Genomic DNA, 18,732 nt, shown 5'->3' on the forward strand with positions numbered 1-18,732 from the left:
CAAGATCAAAGTGAACTTTACACCCGTATCCAAAGAGTAAGGCAAACACAGCCACACGGACTCAACACACACACTCTTACAAACCGAGTGAGGAACAGTTTTATCTGCAGAAAGTCTCTTTTAAAACAAACAGAACAAGGCAGTATGAAAGCCCTGCGAGAGCCGTGACTTTCGAGGCTGAACCCTGTGCACGCCCGGCAAGAAATGAAACAGAGCAGCCTCTCTGAACAGCCTCTCAGCGGAAAATAACAAGAATGTCAAGGAAAATCCGCTCCGGTGCGTGAGAAACTGTTTCTTTTCTCTCTCTCTCTCTCTTCTCCTTACAGAGAAACAAAACAGTGCTGATAAGTCCCCTCAGAGAAACAGGGGGAAGAAAAAAAATAAGGCAGATGAGAGACAGAAGTTGCAATCAGTCCGGAGGGGGGGGGGAAGAGAGAGAGAGGGGGAGAGAGCAAGAGAGAGAGAGAGAGAGAGAGAGAGAGAGTTGGAAGTTTCTCTTCCTACCTGTACTTCACACACAGGAGAGAACACAAGCCATTCATCCTCCGAAAGAACGAGGGATCTGCAGACAAGAGCAGCAGGACAACAGAGGCTCCGGCATGCTGTCTTTGAGTGATCGGGCAAGAGAGAGAGAGAGTGAGAGCAAGCAAGAGCAAGAGAGGAGGGATCAAGGTTGGGTCCCTGTAGTGCCACACGGATTTTAACTCCACACCATGGCTGGAGTCAGAGCTGTAAACACTGACCCGTGGTCAGCTAAACGCGTCCGTCCCTGACTCCAGACCTGAGGTGGAAGCCCGCCCTGACTGACCGGAGACGGGTCGTGGAGCGTGAGGTGATTAGCCATAGCGGGGAGGTGACAGAGGGGTGGCCTGAAGAGCGTTCAATAGGATTAACTTGAGCTAACATTCCACCTCCTCCACCCCCAACACACCTGCTGCCCACAACTACCGGCACACACACACGAACACACCCTGCCGAATGGACACTCCTTCGCTTTGTTCTTCCGTTTTATTTGCCCTGGGCTGTCTGACCAGTAAATGCAGGCAGGAAAAAAGCATTAGATGGATCCTAATCATGGTAAAAAGACTTAAGTTCGAAGGGGTATTTCACCAACTTCTTAAAATTTCTGCCTAATTCAATCTATGAGATGTAAACAAAGTCATTCAGAGTTTTTTTTATGTAAATACATAATTTTAGGGAAACATACCAACTCAGATTTCTTTACAGTGGTGATGATAAGAAAGAATTTCTACAACACAAACAGCCATTTTATTTATTATCCAAAACCACCAACTACAAGTGTTTTAAATGTAACAATGACTTTGGAAATATAGAATTAAGTTCTTTGACTACAATTCACCTCACAATGCCCTGTACACACCTCTCCCCATGAATGGACTATTAAGGCAAAATTAACTTTAGGGAATAAAGGTATTAACTACAGCCAATCAACTAATCAGATGTCTGGTTCCCATCACAACCACTGTGAAAAATTCTGTCCTGGAAAGAATGGAGCATTTAACATCGAGCCTCTCAGAATGACCTTGTTGACATCTTAATTCATTTATTCTGCTCAAATACTGAACAGTGGAATTCCTCTTTAACTACATTCCTCATGGCGCATATATACACCTTAAGAAATCTCCTCTCATGTTTTATTTCATCGTTTTTCACTCATCGCTCAATAAGCACCCTTAACATACAATTTCTGGCAGTTTCTTTAATAACATTGACTGAATATATATAGATAGTGATATATTTACAAAACCAGAAGTTTTTATCTTGTAGGTGAGCAAGCAAGTCAATATTTGCTATGTTTTTTAGTGTCTTTGCTATTTTTAACGTGGTGTTAAAAATGGTGTTAAGAATGCGGCAGTGGTGTCTGTTTTATCTTAGCATGGCTGTCGTGGAGTCATGTGAATTGTTTTCACAGCAGGGGGGATCTCAGCCATCCTGTTTCGCTGCTCTTTGCTCACTAATAACTCTGTATAGCCATTTCTCACTCACTGAAAGCCAATAGTGTCCTAGTTAATCTGATAACAGAGTAAAAACATTGAATTGTATTATGTTAGTTAAAAATATCTTGATATGTTGATTCCCTTTCTCCTGATGGAATGGCAACTAGGGGGTCTACTGAAAGTATAAATAAGCATAGAAAATCTATCAAAGGTGCAGATTACCATCAATACAATATTTGTGTTTGTCTTCTTCTTTCGGCTGCTCCCTTTAGGGGTCGCCACAGCGGATCATCTGCCTCCATCTTGCCCTATCCATTGCCTCCTCTACTTTTACACCAACCATCTCCATGTCCACCTTCACTACATCCATAAACCTTCTCTGAGGTCTACCTCTTCTCCTTCTACCCGGCAGCTCCATCTCCAACATTCAATATTTGTGTTTGTCTTCTTCTTTCGGCTGCTCCCTTTAGGGGTCGCCACAGCGGATCATCTGCCTCCATCTTGCCCTATCCACTGCCTCCTCTTCTTTTACACCAACCATCTCCATGTCCACCTTCACTACATCCATAAACCTTCTCTGAGGTCTACCTCTTCTCCTTCTACCCAGCAGCTCCATCTCCAACATTCAATATTTGTGTTTGTAATACTTTATAATAACGTTCAGACAAGAGTCTCATTTTCCCAACTTTTGTCATTAAGTCACAAATGCTGAATGTCTTTGTTGAAGCCCAGAATCAGGCAATATTTTGTTATACAACAATAGAATTGGGACAAATTAATTTTGCAATTATAATGAATTAGAAAAAAAAGCTTGAATTATTACCAATGAAAAATTACATCTTTCATGCCAACATATAATTTCTACAAATAAATGTGGAATTTTAGTTTTTTATTTGATTTGATTTTTTAACAGTAAAATAAAAAACATTTTCTGATTTAAAAAAAAAATCTTGATTAAAAACTAAAAGCATATTTATCTAAACATTTGCTATTATTTGTCAGCATTTCTTCACTTTATAACTGTGTTTCTGAGAATTTTGGTTTTCTTTGTTTCCTTCATTGTATCTATTTTGGCGGGCAACAGGAGCTTCACCTGGCATGGGTCTTTAATATGTATGACCTCATTTACATGTGGATTTTGATTGCCTCTTGTCTAGGAGACGTGAAAATACTACAGCCTTAAAAAGACCACCGGCGTGCTAATCACCAACACGGTGACTTTATGAATAGCTCTTTTTTATCATGCTTCACATTTTGAGTGGTGAAGCGCTGTAACCACTGAGATTCCCAAATCCGGTTCAGTATTGTGTGCGCAGTCTTGTTTAGCATAAGAAAAACATTCTTTCCATTTTTGCAATGTTTTTGTCATTTTTGACACCATATAACTGGAAAAACTGAGAAGTGCAAACTCTAGCTTGCCAATACAGAATATAAATGTAATACATTATCTAATTTAGCTCATTACATAATTTCATATAAATAATTATGGAACATAAATGACAAAGATAGCATCGGATGTCTTAGAGTTAAATCCCTTCAGGATGCCTCTGGCTCCCTTTCATGTGCTGAAATTCATCCATGAAAATGTGGCCAACAAAAACTGAGGCGGCTGCATGGGGAGCCAGAGCTGGAGGTAATTAGCACACAAAACTCTGAAGCGGTTAAACAGGACATTAGGTGCTGGGAGATTTGCTTAAGAACTTTAAAGGAAAAAGGGCCTGCCAGGATGCAGAACCATTTATGAACCTTTCACAGAGCAAAGGTCAATTACTCTGAACTAATCCAGACTCTTTTGCATTGTATAAAGTCAGCAGTGCAGCCATGAACCTAAAGTCAAAGTAAAAAGGCTTATATAAGAAGAGCTTCTATACGCATTGAATATCTGTGCATTAGAGGACAATCGGACTCTCCACCAATAAAGAACACATCAGTGGATGGCCAGAGTCTGACAGCTGGACTCTGAATGAACAGACTAAGGGCTTTTAAAAGCTTAATCCTGTCCATTAGACCACAGAGGAACCCCCACATGGAAGCAAAAGAGAAGAAAAGAAAGAGAGAATATATACATATGTGCTAATTCATCACTCATGGATTGAACCCAATTTCATTTGTTTAAACAGCATTAAAAAAATTTAATTGCCGAACATAAATTACATACAAATTGTCTGCTGAGTTTGAGAAAAAAAGAAAGTTTTAACAAAGAAATACTTGTAAATAAAAGCAGGTTTCTTTCTCTTCACAGCTTAGTCTAAAAGCTTTTAAGCAAAAGGAGAACGCATGAAAGACTGCTGTTTCCTGCTAAATCAATATGATGGATAACATGCTACGCTGCAGTCTGTGTACTTCAATCAGATCATTTATGACTCACATTATTAAGTAAACAAAGAGGTGGTGAAAACTGTGGTGTCTTCTGTGTCGTAGCATTAGTTTAAGGAGCAACCAGGTAATTATGAAGCCACTAAAGTTATATTTTACTGTATTTTATTGTATACTGTGTTTTTTCCACCTACATATCACATCAGTATAACGGCAGTGTGACATACTCTAAGCTACAAAGTCAGTTTTTACAACATGCTATGCCATTTCACCCCCAAAAAATTCTCATGACATAGATATTATAACAATTAGACATCAAAGAAGACAAATGCAACCGTTATGACAGATGACACCTGTTGGAATAATGTTTTTGTAGTTCGTGACATGCTTACGAGACATCATATAGCTTTTCGTGCACTGCTCTCCAGCTAGTGTTATCCATGTTTCAATTCTATTTCTATGTATTGAGAGTGTTAATTTATAACTTAGACTTAAAGATTAAGTGTGTAAAATAAAATGTGCCATAACTTTTGCTCAGATCAAATTTTATGCCTTATTTTCCCCCCAATATCTTAAATTCAGCAAAAGACAGTAACTGTGCATTAAATTGGGCAGTAGTGTGTTCTCTGTAGTGTGTGTGTGTGTGTGTTGCGTGTGTATATGTGTGTGAGTGGTCAGTGTGGTAGAGGCCAGAGGTTATGTAATGTGATTCAGTTGGCCATGAGCAGTCATGGTTGTGTGCTGTGGAGTAATCAAGCTAATCTTTCCTGATCACAACTCCTACACACTGCTCTACACTGCCCCCAATGGTCAGGAGTGCACATATATATATATATATATATATATATATATATATATATATATATATATATATATATATATATATATATATATATATATATATATAAAATTAGGTATACAAATCTATATGTCGTAATAACAAAACTATGCCCTATATGTATATGCAAGTACCCCATGTATGATAACAAAATGCTCCATATGCATTATATATTTGTACCTTCTGCGAAAAGAACCACTTTACTGGTCCTGAGATTGTAGGTAGATTGTTTTTCTCTGGCTTTCCTATACAGTCAGGCCTTTTTGTCCTGAAAATGTACAAACACACACACACACTGTGCGGCCCACTGTATGCTCCAGAGGAGAGTGGTGAAGGGGAGCAGATGGGCGCTGGTGCCCCGGGGCAGCGGCAAGGGACAGCTAGCACTGCAGCCAGAGCTGTTTGCTAAACACACACACAACCAGAGAACAAGCTCACAGCTCCTAGGAGACTGACTCAGCAGTGCATAGGGGAGAAAGTTCCGGAAAACAGATGCAGACCAGACAAAAATGCCTGGACACAGTTCAGAAAAACAAAGCCTTCTCCCTATGTTCCAGGGAAATTCACTTGAAAGAGGCCCCGAATATTTTATTGTAACTCCCATTATGATGAAGCAATCTGAACCAAAAAAATACGCTACATACCTTGACGTACGTGTAACTGATTGCATTACATGCGATGCTGGAGGTGATCTCTGTTTTCTGACAGACACATGAAGGGGTACGGGTGTATGCATCCTGAAGTTGCAAACGGAGGTTGAACGTTGTGATGGCTATCTGGTGCCCACCTCATCGCTTCGACGCAGGGGCATACCTTGTTTGAAGCTCCATATACTGAGGAGCACACTGCATGTTGTTTCGTTCAGATTGCTTCATTATTATAGCATATTCGGGGCCTCTTTCGAGTGAATCTCCCTGTACAATGGTTTCACACTATGTGGCAATAATTCTGTTAAGAATGATTATTTATTTATTCAGTTGGTTATTTATAAAAATGTACAAAGGTATGTTTTAAACATGCTACATACAATAGTAGCAGGCATCTTGAAGCCTAACGTTTGTCTCTACTTTTGTCCAAAATTTAAAGAAGCAAACAACAGATACACTATATTGCCAAAAGTACTGGCTTGTCTGCCTTCACATGCATATGAACTTGAGTGAGATCCCATTCTTAATACATATGGTTTAAAATGATGTTGGTTCACCCTTTGCAGCTATAACAGCTTCAACTCTTCTTCTTTTCCACAAGGTTTAGGAGTGTGTTTATGGGAATTTTTGACCATTCTTCCTGAAGCACATTTGTGCAGTCAGAGACGGATGTTGGACAAGTACTGTTCTTCTGGCAACCACCAAACCCAAACTTATCCATTGGATGGCCAGATGGAGAAGCGTGATTCGTCACTCCAGAGAACACATCTCCACTGGCGTGGCAGCACTTTATACCACTGAATTCAACGCTTTGCACTGCGCTTGGTGATGTAAGGCTACGCTGTACTTGAGTTAATCTGAAGGCCACATAAAGTTTGGAGGTCTGTAGCGACCGACTATGAGTTGAATGCGCACTGAATATGACTATGATTGAAGCGCACTATGCGCCTCAGCACTGCTGACCCCGCTCTGTCATTTTTTTGTTTGTAGAGTCTGCAGGGCTAGGTGCTTGGTTTTATACACCTGTGGCCATGGAAGTGACTGGAACACCTGAATACTTTTGGCAATTTAATGTACGTCTTGACTAAATTACTACTTTAAAGTTAAGCAGGAAAACTGCGTAAATTTGATTTTGTAACAATTTCAACCACAATTCCACATGCTAATGGTTTAAATAATGAGCATCATTCATGACAATAAAAGGGCTTGTTTCAGAGATAATATAACAGTATTAACATTATTATGATACATCATAATATGCTTTTCTGAGCATACTGTGGAAATCAGCTGTACTTAAATTGCATGTTTTATTAGAAAGAGAGCATTTTTTTTGTCTGTTCCAACTTATCACATAAAAAGCTAAACACTGTGATCCATACTGCATAATCAAGAAAATGTCCTGAATTCCTGTCATGTACTATTTTTGCCACATGATACCACCCACCACTGCTGTGTTTACTCTTGACTAATGAAGATGAAGGAAAGCAGAGCTCTTAAAAAGATCAAAATAAAACTACACTGAAACTGGGGCAAGAGCCAGAAAACAAAAGCATTTACGAGATGGAGAGAAAGACAGATGGAGAAAGGTATTGGATTTGTGAAAGTGATATCTGCTCTCTCTCGCTTTCTTACTCCCTCCATTCATCTCTCTCTGTAAATCTACTTAGGAGCCCCTTTCACCCAGCCTAAGGTGCGGCCATGACAACAGGACCATCGAAACCGTTTCCATGACATTACCATCACCATGGCGATGCCTTGAAGGGAGGCCACAGCCCCTCTCTATCTTATTCACTGTCACAAGCGAGTCATCACGCACACTTCACACACACAAGCTGCTCTCAGTCTGGTTAGATGTTCCATGAAGACGGTGAGGGTCTCCAGGTGATAAATTACAAGCACTCAAATCCACACACACAGACACACACACACACACACACTTGGGACTGTGACTCTGCTGCAATAAAGCTGAGACTAATAGTGTGACAAAGGCAAAAAGAGACAACAGATGAACTGATTCAGTGATTTAATGAACCACTGAATCAACTGACCTATCAACAGGCCAGTCACAATAAAGATATTTTAGCAGATGATGAACTGTCATATAAATAATTAGTCTTTTTGTACATTGCATGATATTTTGTTTTAATTTGACCAAAGACGTGTCTCAGTATACGTGTCTCCACTTTGCTTTGTTTAAATGCATTTGCCTCAACCAAGCGAGTAAAAAAATTTGCCTAGTATCCACTGCAATGTAAACATATGCAAATGTTTGAACACCCAATCAAATATGTTCAGTTTTCTACAAGAAACACGCTGTCAGAACAAATTCTTTTATCTCCAAAATAATAACTTTACAGGAGAATGAAAAAACCTACTTTTAATGTAAGTCAGTAGAACCAGATGTCATTTTGGGTTGTTTCTTTTGGTCCATTCATTATAAAATTTGCACAAAACGTAAAGGGTGACAGACATTTTCAAATTATGTCAATAACTGAAAAACGTCAAAAACAGAGGAACGAGGTTTTGCTCAAACAGCAGTGAGATTCTCTACAGGTGATATTTTTTGGCGAATTGGAGTGCATGGTTTCTATTTATTTGTAGAATTTCACATGTTGGAAAAAAAAAAACAAAATAAATAACACAAAGTGTGCCAAAGTGTGTTAGTCGTAGAGGATGTGTTAACTTTTCCCTAAGAAAACCGACAAAGCATATAATTTGACCAGGGGTGAAAACATGTACATACAAAGCTAAAAAATAGTTGTACTCAAGCAATTATGTATTAATTGTAACAGGTTTGAAGTTTGGCTTTACAGCTTTAAAGAAAGTTGGTAAAAATGCAACCAAATAAGAAGCTCTTAGTTTATGGCAAAACACATGCATTCAGTCATGCTTTAACGGACTGGACGTAGTTTTTTTGTTGTCTGATCATGTTAACTATAGCACGCTGTGAACTACAACCACACAGCCCAGCTCTGGAAACTCAACATCACGTAGTATCTCTAAACAAAGATTGTCGCAGTTTCTTATTAGGCTGAACAGTATGTTTGCTCTGTAACACTTGTCTAAGCTATGAACTGCAGCTAAGAAAGAATGTATTTTGTGGGTGGAGCATGGACAGGTCAAGCATTCACTCACTAAATCAGCCTGGATCAGTGAATCTAAGTGTCTGTCTACTAATCTGTGTTTGGATAAACGAGTGAAATTGTTTAGTCTGCCTGTCCTCTTTCTCCTTCTCTCTTACCTCCAGTAGACGAGCACAGCCAGGAGCAGGATGAGGCAGAGGAAGGTGAGAGCAGACACCACCACCAGAGGAATGATCCACTCCATCCTGCCTGATCCAGGAACAGGCCGCATACTGGAGACTATGGTTCGCTCTACAATGCAAACACAAATACACATAGATGTACACACTGCAATGACAGGTCATCTATTATTCTTTTATATTTTACATATATTATTGAATATTATATGTCAGTGTTCTAACAATATCTTCCATCTCCATCAGGCCTCTTATAAGTGGGGAAAAAAAAAATGTAACACCAAGTGAGCATGTTCAAATAGCGAGAGGCAAATAAATACAAAATTAATACATTTTTAATATGAGTTAGAAACAAAACAACTATACAAGGTAGCAACGCTGAAAACAGAAATACAGAGGAATACAAAATTCCCCTTTCAACCCATCCTAATGAGGGCAGCACGACTACTCACATTTGGATTAATAATGTCATATGATTTCCCACAATTAACACACCGACAACAGCTGCGATAACAGGACGGATGACATTTCACTCACCCAGCACCACCATTAGGTTGGCAAGAATGTAGTCTTACAATCTGCACTTATTTTAAGCTGAAGAATCACTTGAGAGGGTACAGTCTAGGGGTGTTGAGATACGTATATTCATAGAATTTTTTTTCATACACGGGTTGCAAGACGAAACACGCTGTGAATTACAGGTAGATTTCATGCTGTGAAATGTGTGACAACAGTAATGGTTTCTATAGCTCTATTTAACACGATCGATGAGACTTCAAAGCAAAAAACATCAATGCAAGAAACCTTCACTGCTCAGCTCTCAGAACTGGAATGAACTGCGATTCACAAAGCTGATGTGACTTTCTTACTCGTTTCTTTTCAAATTTTCTGTTCCACCTTGCATGGTGCAGCTGTTACACTGTGGAAAATCTGAATAAGAATCAGGTGAATAAAAGGTTCGGCTTTGTCTACCTGGGAAGGTTTATTAGCCAAGCTGTGTGAAATGGTGAGTGAAGAGAGCAAATAACAGGTGGAAGAAAGCACAGTTATCCACGCATACCTTTCCCGTTTGAGAACACCACATTTTCACAGAGTGCAATAACGACACGCAGCAAGTGGTAGACTAAACACAGTGTGCCAACACTGCACAAGTATCATATACTCATGCATATACCTCAATCATGGTACCTCCGCAAGTCACAGCAAAAGGGACCCTCTTTGGAATCTATATGTGCACATGTCTGGTTCTCACTCCTATTATAATGGCTACTGTTACAACAAACCTGCATCACTATAAGGAACTCTTCAAGGAAATGAAAATTGACTTATTATATTTTTATAGGTCTATAGAAAAGGCTGTTCAGGGAGATCTTAGACATTTTAGAATGTGCTTGTAAATAAATGTTTTAAAATGAATTAATTAAAAAATCAACAAGCAAACAAACCAAATCTGAGAGATACTACTTTAATCGTGATTTCTCGCTTCTCATACGGTCATAGCAATATTCCATAGCTATTATGTCTGTGCCATCCGCCCCTAATACAAACAGAGCAAATCCTCTCAATACAACTCATTTGAGCATACAGTCATGGAGTTATGGACTATATATATTGGATGTGTTTTTGTGGTCATGCTTAGCTTTTGCTTTGCTGGCCAAAGTGGACTTTGCCCTGTTTAATCATGCAACACTGAACAACCACATGCTCCCTTATGAACACATGCATGCACACACATCCTCTTACCCTCACATGTGCTATTGTCTGTCCACAATCAGAAAAAAGTGCATTCCAAAACAATCAACAGCCAATCATTTCCCATTATCTGGCTTTTTCTATTACAGAGTCCCTGCAGCCAGCTTGCCTGAAGCGGTCCCAGATACACACACTCACACGCACACATCCTACCGTCCCAGACTGCAGAGTCATTCCCCATGCTAGTGATTCAGCACCCGAGTGCGAGAGCCCCCTGAAGCTCCATAGAACCATGCTGCTTGCACACTAACACATTTGGATCACATGCAAGCTAGCATGCTATGCTAAGATGCTACTGTCGCTGTCTGTTCCCTGCCTCGTTGATCAGTCCTGCATGAGACAGGGAGCACGCAACTTCTTAAACACACACACACACACACACAAACATAACTCTGCTGCCAGAGAGCTAAAAATGGAGAAAGCTTTTTTTTTCCCCCTGCAGCTGAGACACTGTTCCCTCTCATCCTCTCTGGACTAGAAAAACTAGGCCAAGCTTCTGCCTCCCAAACAAGCAGAGAGATGGAGAGAGGGATGAGAAGAGTGATAAAAGAAGAGAGAGTAAAGAGAATGGAAAAAAGACCCCTGTACAGCTAGAAATAAAGCAGGGATGGAAAGAATGTGGACAGAAGGGAAGTGGAAGATGACACGTAGCATTTCTAATATGTCTACACAAGCTGAAGCAGAATGCTTATAAAGTTAAGTTAGATGAAGTACATCAGGTGTGTCCAGCTCTGGTTGTGGAGAGCTGATCTAAAAAGTTCCACAGGAAGGTCAAAATTACAAGGGAAAACATTTGAGCCAATTTTGATACCTGCGTTTCTGACTTCTTACTGACTTTAATCCTTTCATAATGGTGATTAAAAGGACACTTAATGGGTCCATACCAAATTCCCCTTGCTTTTTTTTTCCAAATAAAAGCATTTGATTCAGTGCTCTTGCAAAAACTCATTTAGGCTAATTCAGCCTGTTTAGACCCACCCATTCGCATTGAAGTTGCAATGAGTGTTTCCAGAGCTGCTTTTTTTGTAGGGTGATTTACATATTTCAGTCTTAAGGGAACAACAAAAATACAGTGTTTAATTCTAAGGGATAAAGAGAGGTCGGAAAATGGTCATGTAAAAAAATTGTTAGTGATACATTTACAAAATAGGTTCACCCTATAAAATATCTACAGCCCTATTTGAGCTGGATTAGTTTGACCAGAGGAGGTCCAGTAACATAATTTGTGCGTAATTTGAATGACCAATTGAAATGAGATAAAAGAATCTCCGTAATTTACCAAAATTACCCCAAACAGCCCAGATCAAAGCATCATCGTGAGAACATTTACCTCAGCATTATGTGACAGGTGCCACACTGCAGAATAATGTGACTTTTAAAACGAGGCAAGAAAACATGAACTGACAAAATCCCAATAGTTCTGGCCAGCTTGGCGTATAACAGATTACAGAAGCTCTATGTACGTGTGGGCAGAGCGCCTGAGGCTGAGACTAACTTAGTAGTATCTAGCTGCAATCCTGCAGGATGATGATGTAAAGGCACCAGGCTGAGTGGGTGCCTGACAGGGAAGCCCTGCTTGAGCAGATATAGACTATTCGTTCTCATAAAAGAAACAGATTTAGCTAGTTCCTCAACCACTTCACCTCTCAAACACACACTGATGAACTGATTTTAATAAAAAATTTTTTTTAACTACATCACCGCAACCAGCTGCTAAGTTACTTTTACGGTGCCTTGTAAGTCTTACTGCTGGCTAAGCTGGACCTTGTCCCGACTTGGTGCTTAGTCTGCAGGGCTGCACTGACCTGTATGGATGGAGAAAGGCCATTGGCTCCGGTCGCCTGCGTCAGCCTTGCCTCCCCGAGGAGGGCTCTCTGGGGCCTGCGGTATCACACTCTCGTTCCCTCCACTCCCCAGCTCCATGCCAGGGGTCACTGTGGTTTCCTCTTCCTCTGCTTTCTCAGTGTGTCTCTCCACCTGCTCCTCTGGAGCACTAGATGGCGCTGTGCTGTTCTCCGCTTTCACTCTTCCTTTCTCCTTAGCAGTGGAGTCTGGAGCAGCCGTGGGAGGTTCTTTAGTCACCGAGGAGTTCACTTGTGGGTCTACGTCGTCTGGAGCATTCTTCACCTTCTCCTGAGGTTGAACAATTTTAAATGAAAAATTGGCATTTGGTTTCGTTTGAACATTCCCTTTGTCAAATACAAACAATGTTCCGATATGCTTTGTCAAGTGAACAATAGGTTAAATTTCTGTGGAAAATGTATAGGCCAACCTTGCCTACAATGTTCAAGAAGGCGCATCTACACCAGCGGTCCACATGACATCAAAACTAATGCGCTTTTAATACCTTATTTGAATTGTATTCAACATTTTGAATACTTGTAGTAGCCTACCACGAGTATTGCCATGTGTTTTCAGACATAACCACTGAACACAGCATTTTTTATATTGGTACTGTTTGCTAAACTTACATTGTTTTTACAGTGGTTTTTAGGTGAAGCTTCTTTAACCAACTGTAACCAACTGTTACTTAACTGATTATGCTTCAGCACTGAGGCTCTCAAAAAAACACTTTACATGAGTGGGTATGTTACTTTGTCATGGCAAATCCAAATAAGTTTTGGGTTCTATTATTTATTTTGGTGTCAGTCTATTTGGATTGGGCACTATAACCAGTTATTTTTTATCAACAGACATGCAAATCGTTTGGGGGATTTAAACAGCCCCTCTCAAATGACATGTGCTTTTGTTTTTCTATGCCAAAATAAGTTAGCAACTTCTACAGGGACAAAACCAACACTTAAATGGCACCTCTACCTTCTGCTCATCTTCATCCTCATCTTCCTCACCATCTCGCTCGCCCTCCTCCCCCTCCCCCTTGCCACTCTTCTCTCCATCATCTGATCCCTCTTTCTCAGCCTTAGCAGAGGTGGGGTCAGCTGTAGGCTCAGGGTCAGAGGTCACAGGGTTGGCCGGTGCTGGGCGGCTGGACGCTGTGGTGGTGGGGGTGGATGGTGGAGGTCTAGTGGTAGGCCAGACAGAGCTGGGGAAGGAGGAGATGACTCCGCCGCTAAAGCCCAGGCCAGCCAGCAGCGTGCTGGTCACCACGGACGCCACAGTGGCCTGACTGCCGCTGGAAGAGGGGCCAATACCTGTTGCCATGGAGACAAAAGAGAAGGGCAGGCCCGAGGAGGTCCAGGTGGATGAGCCAGAGCTGATGGGGGCCATATCAGCTGAAGAGGCCGGAGAGACCGTGGGCTGAGAGGAGAAAGATACAGACGGAAGAAAGACAAAGTGATGAGGAGAACGAGAGTGAGAGTATGTATGACAGAGAGAAAGAGAGAGAGTGAGGGAGCATGCATAAGAAGAGAGATAAGAGAAAAGCAGGGAGAGCATAAAAAGTGAAGCATTAGAATCCACGTTTATAAAAGTTCCTAATGTGGTATTTAATTGGGTATGCAGTGCTGCCCCCTGCTGGAGGAAAGCAGACCTACCATTCCTGTCTTGACTATCCTTGTCCCCTCAAATATTCTCGTGGTGTTTGCTGAAATTACAAAGAAGATGCACAGCCATGACAAATGCAAAGCGCATAAGAACACAAGTGTGAGTGTGTTTGTGTGTATTAGTAATGCACAGTATAAAGGTTATTGCAGACAATGAAAAATTTGTGGCCGAAAAGCAAATACAGAGTTTAAAAAAATGTTTACATATATACATCTATACTTTATATATCCACATATTTTATATATCTGCAGGGGGATTCTCAAGGTGCTACATAACATTAGATCAGATAAAATGAACAACAAATTAAATTAAAATGAATCATTCCAGAGCACCTCATTTTTAATATGTAGTGTTTATGAGGCTCTGATGCCTCGCAGTGTAGCAGGGTGCACTATGCATTTATATATATACATATATGCTGCATTTATCTGTGTGGCATGTGTCTCCGATGGTGATGGCTACGAGAGCCGGCAGGTACAGTTATCAATATTATATTATTTAATATTTTAATTCCTTTAAATATTTTCATTAAAATATATGAGAATGTAGATCTGAGCTGCAGCCACAGTTTGTTTCTATTTCATTGCAGCTGACACAATTTGAACGTGTGTGCTGACCAGTGCTGGAGAGCATAGTGGACTGATTTTGAAGAAGAGAAAGTTGTTGCCTCTCTCTACTTTCGGAAATGGCTACATTTGCCATTCATGAGAAAGACCAATCTACTTTTGTCCGCTTGGCTCAATGTAATACAGTGGCTGCACTCATTTGCGTGAAGTAGATATTTCGCGGCACAGTCAGACAAATTAATATTTATATATGTGTTTGTGTGTGTTGTACTTTCTTTCTTTCGATCTGAAACGTAAAGTGCTACCTACAACCATTTTCAGCAGCCAAAATTTGGGTGCATCCCAAGTGCACGTTTACCTCTGAAGAGCATGCTCTGGCTGAAGTCACTGCGTTTGTCATTCAAGCACACTGCCTGGACTCGGAAGAGATACAGCACATCTGGAGAAACTGGCTTGATAACAGCCTCCTGAAATACACGCACACACACAGAGAAAGACTTGGAGTAAGTGTGCTGTGGGGGTCTCTCAAGGGGGGCTCTGAGCGAAAGCAGAAGAACACCTGTTAGAGGGTTGTGTGATGTGAGTGTGTGTTATCTTCAGACAGGCACAGTGTGCGTTTGATTCGTGACACAAAGGAAGGACGAGCTCAGGCCAGTACGCATGTCTAAACCCCTGTGAATAAGAAACACTGATGTATATTTCAAGTTCAGTGAGCAACAGCTACACACAGTGAATGGAGGAGTACATTCAACATCTCTACAGTTTTACACTCAACTCAACACACAACTCTCCTGCCAGCAGATTTTTAAAAGGGGGATTCTGCTGAGTTTTCAAATTTTCAGCAGAATTCAATCACTGAGATGGAAACAAAGTCATTCAAAGTGGTCTTAACCGGTGGTTAATCAAGTTATCGCGGTAACAGTAAAACCCCATTTACCACCCACTTAAAAACATTAATTTATTAAGTTCTTTAGTACAAACCACACCAACACAGCAGTTTTCCCACATGTAAACACCAGCGTTCGACGTAAGTGACTGAAACAATGCACCGTAAGCCATTATCACATTGATCTCAGCATGTCATAGACAATACTGTGCAATATCTTTTTTATCATTCATTATTTATTAGCTGAACCTGTGAAGTACACATTTTGAAAGGATGCTGTCAGAAAAGGGGTGTAACTGTCAGTATAGGTAAACATGCAATGACAAAAGGAAATCTAAAAAGCAATGGCCCGATGACTTGGAGCCAGTAAACAATATTACAATAATATTAATTATAAAAACAATATTAATTAAAGCAAAAAGTGAATTACATATTAATTAGTATTAAATAATATTAAATTCTTTAAAATGTTCTAAGAAGAAAATGAGTCAGTGTGTATCCCGACACTGCAAAAATACTACTTTAATACTATTAAATACTATATTATATTATATACTATACTATATTATAAAATAGCAATCACTTATAATATTATGTGAAAAGGTCTGCACTTCATTAACAATTAACTTAAGTGAATTATACTTGTACCATTCATTTAAACATATTAAGTAACATACTAGTAAGACCATACATCAAAGCGATTGTTGATGACATCTTAATGGATGACATATTATAAATGGGCACATATCCAATTTTTGTCATTAGTAAGTGCTACAGACAACTTGGCCTGAACTTGAAGTTTGACTGGCACAGCAACAGTAACTAAGGGAGACGCAACTTGATGACATCCCAGTGGATGACACTCGTGTATACTGTGTGTGTGCTGAGCTGGAACTTCATTTCTGTGTCAAGCAGAGCGTCAGAGATCTGTGAAGATTTAAGCCATTAAAAAACAATTACAACAGCAAAATAATTTGCTTTCTACTGTAAGAGAGAGGAGTAGAAGCAGCATTGGCTACAAGTAAGCTCACCCTCTTTAATTCAAAGTTCTTTTTTTTATATTGCTGTTCTGCGATAGTTTTTTCAAGTAATGCAACTGTGTTCTGTAACCAGTAATGCCGCTTGATACGCTGCTGATTGAAAATCTAATTAAGGAGGTGAAGAAATGGATCCTCCACAAACTGCTGAGAGACTGAGAATTCAACAGGACTGAAACTGAACTACAGTCCAAAGAAATATGACTTTTGTATATAATTTGACATTTTAAAACTTTTTTTCATTGTTTAATTAGTGTTCTAGGGTGTCACTTAGTTGATGCAATGGTATCCTAGGTGGTTGCTAGGGTGTTGCTAGGTGATGGCTATAGTTCCCCACATGTATAATGGGGTGTAGCTAATACAACTCATATCAACATGACACTGCAATTTCCTTTTCGTGATCAATTAAGCTCTTAGGCATCAATTAAGCATCAATTAAGGTTTTGACTTTGTTGATGATGAGGAGACTTTTTCTTTTTGCCAAACAATAAGAACGATACTCCACCAAATTCAAGCCGCTGTAAAAAAAAAAAAAGAACAAGGGCTAGTACGTTTCTCTAGAAAGGAACACGGCACACCAAAGCTCTTTGACAAATTCATGTTTGAATTATGCAGAAATTCTGAAAAAATTGTGGAATTTTGTTTCATTTTTTTTCTACCAGTGACATGTTTTTGCCAGCTCTTTTGTTGCCAGTCACAGACCCGCTAAACATGCCTGGAGAGCACGGACTGAAGCTTTTTAGGTTCATTACCACTAAAACACAGGAGCGTAAAACGATGTAGGAAACAGCAACAGGCACTGTGAGCTCATACTGAACCTGCAGGAAAGGACATTTTTCACTCACATGCATGGACGTCTGACCCTGTTGGCCAAAATACTGCTGGGAAGGCACAAGAGAAAGAAATGCTGGGAGACAGACAGAGAGAGGGTGGGGCAGAGGAGAGACAGAGAAACATTGAGAGAGAGAAGCAGAAGAGAGTGAAAAAGAGTGAGAGAAAGAAAAAGAAAGAGTTAATGAGAGAGAGACAGAAGAGAGGAACAAAGTGAGAGAGAAACTGACAGAGGCAGAGAAGAAGGACATAAAGAGGGAAAGTGACAGCAAGTGTGAGGGTCAGAAGAGAGGGAGAAAGAGTGAGAGAGAAGCAGAAGAGAGGGAAAAAGAGAGAGAGAGAGGACTGGAAGAAAGATTAAGAGAGATAGAGAAACAGAGAGGCAGAAGAGAGGGAAAGAGAAAGACAGTGAGAGTGAGGGACAGAAAAGAGGGAAGAAAGACTGAGAAAGAGGAAGAGAGGGACAGGGAGAGTGGGTTTGAGAGCGAAAGAGAGGAGAGAGAATCATTGAGAGATAGAGACAGAGGGAGAGAGAGAAATGACAGAGAGACATGAGAGAAAAACAAGCAAGAGAAAGAGAAAAAGAAGAGAGGGAAAAAGACAGAAAGAGAGAGAGAGAGAGAGAGAGAGAGAGAGAGAGAGAGAGAGAGAGAGAGAGAGAGAGAAACACTCAGAGAGAGGCATAAGAGAGGCAGAGAAAGAAAGAGTGAGAGTGAGGGACAGAAGAGAGGGAAGAAAGAGTGAGAAAGAGACAGAGAGTGAGAGTGGGGTGTGTGTGTGTGTGAGACAGAGAGAGAGAGAGAGATGAGAGAACAACAGAAGCAAGAAACAGAAAGAGAAAAGGGGCAGGAGAAAGAAACAGAGAGAGAGGAAAGACATTACATTTACAGCATTTGGCTGACGCTCTTATCCAGAGCGACTTACAATTTGATCATGTTTACACAGGGAGGCCAAGGCGGTGTTAGGAGTCTTGCCCAAGGACTCTTATTGGTATAGTGTAGGGTGTTCGCCCAGGTGGGGATTGAACCCCAGGCTACAGTGTAGAAGGCAGAGGTGTTAACTACACTAACCAACCACGGGAATGAGAGAGCAGACCTTGCACTGAGTTGGGTGCTGGTTTGTCATTTCAGGGCAATTA

General features: G+C 40.4%; 1 protein-coding gene across 3 annotated transcripts in view; it reads right to left on the reverse strand.

Moving 5' to 3' along the window:
• The window catches only part of ptprga (protein tyrosine phosphatase receptor type Ga), a 438,997-nt gene that overhangs the window by 41,113 nt on the left and 379,152 nt on the right, over window positions 1-18,732 (reverse strand). For 2 of the 3 annotated variants that reach the window (XM_037532284.1, XM_017712211.2), the window contains 5 exons: window positions 15,199-15,307; window positions 14,265-14,314; window positions 13,588-14,028; window positions 12,576-12,903; window positions 9,001-9,133 (listed from right to left, as the gene is read on the reverse strand). In XM_037532284.1, coding sequence (XP_037388181.1) covers window positions 9,001-9,133; window positions 12,576-12,903; window positions 13,588-14,028; window positions 14,265-14,314; window positions 15,199-15,307 — 1,061 coding nt within the window. Of the gene's footprint in view, window positions 1-504; window positions 544-9,000; window positions 9,134-12,575; window positions 12,904-13,587; window positions 14,029-14,264; window positions 14,315-15,198; window positions 15,308-18,732 lie in introns of all 3 variants that reach the window. The other variant, XM_037532285.1, reaches the window with a different exon arrangement.

This window comes from Pygocentrus nattereri, chromosome 21 (assembly GCF_015220715.1).
Source record: "Pygocentrus nattereri isolate fPygNat1 chromosome 21, fPygNat1.pri, whole genome shotgun sequence".
NCBI lineage: Eukaryota > Metazoa > Chordata > Actinopteri > Characiformes > Serrasalmidae > Pygocentrus > Pygocentrus nattereri.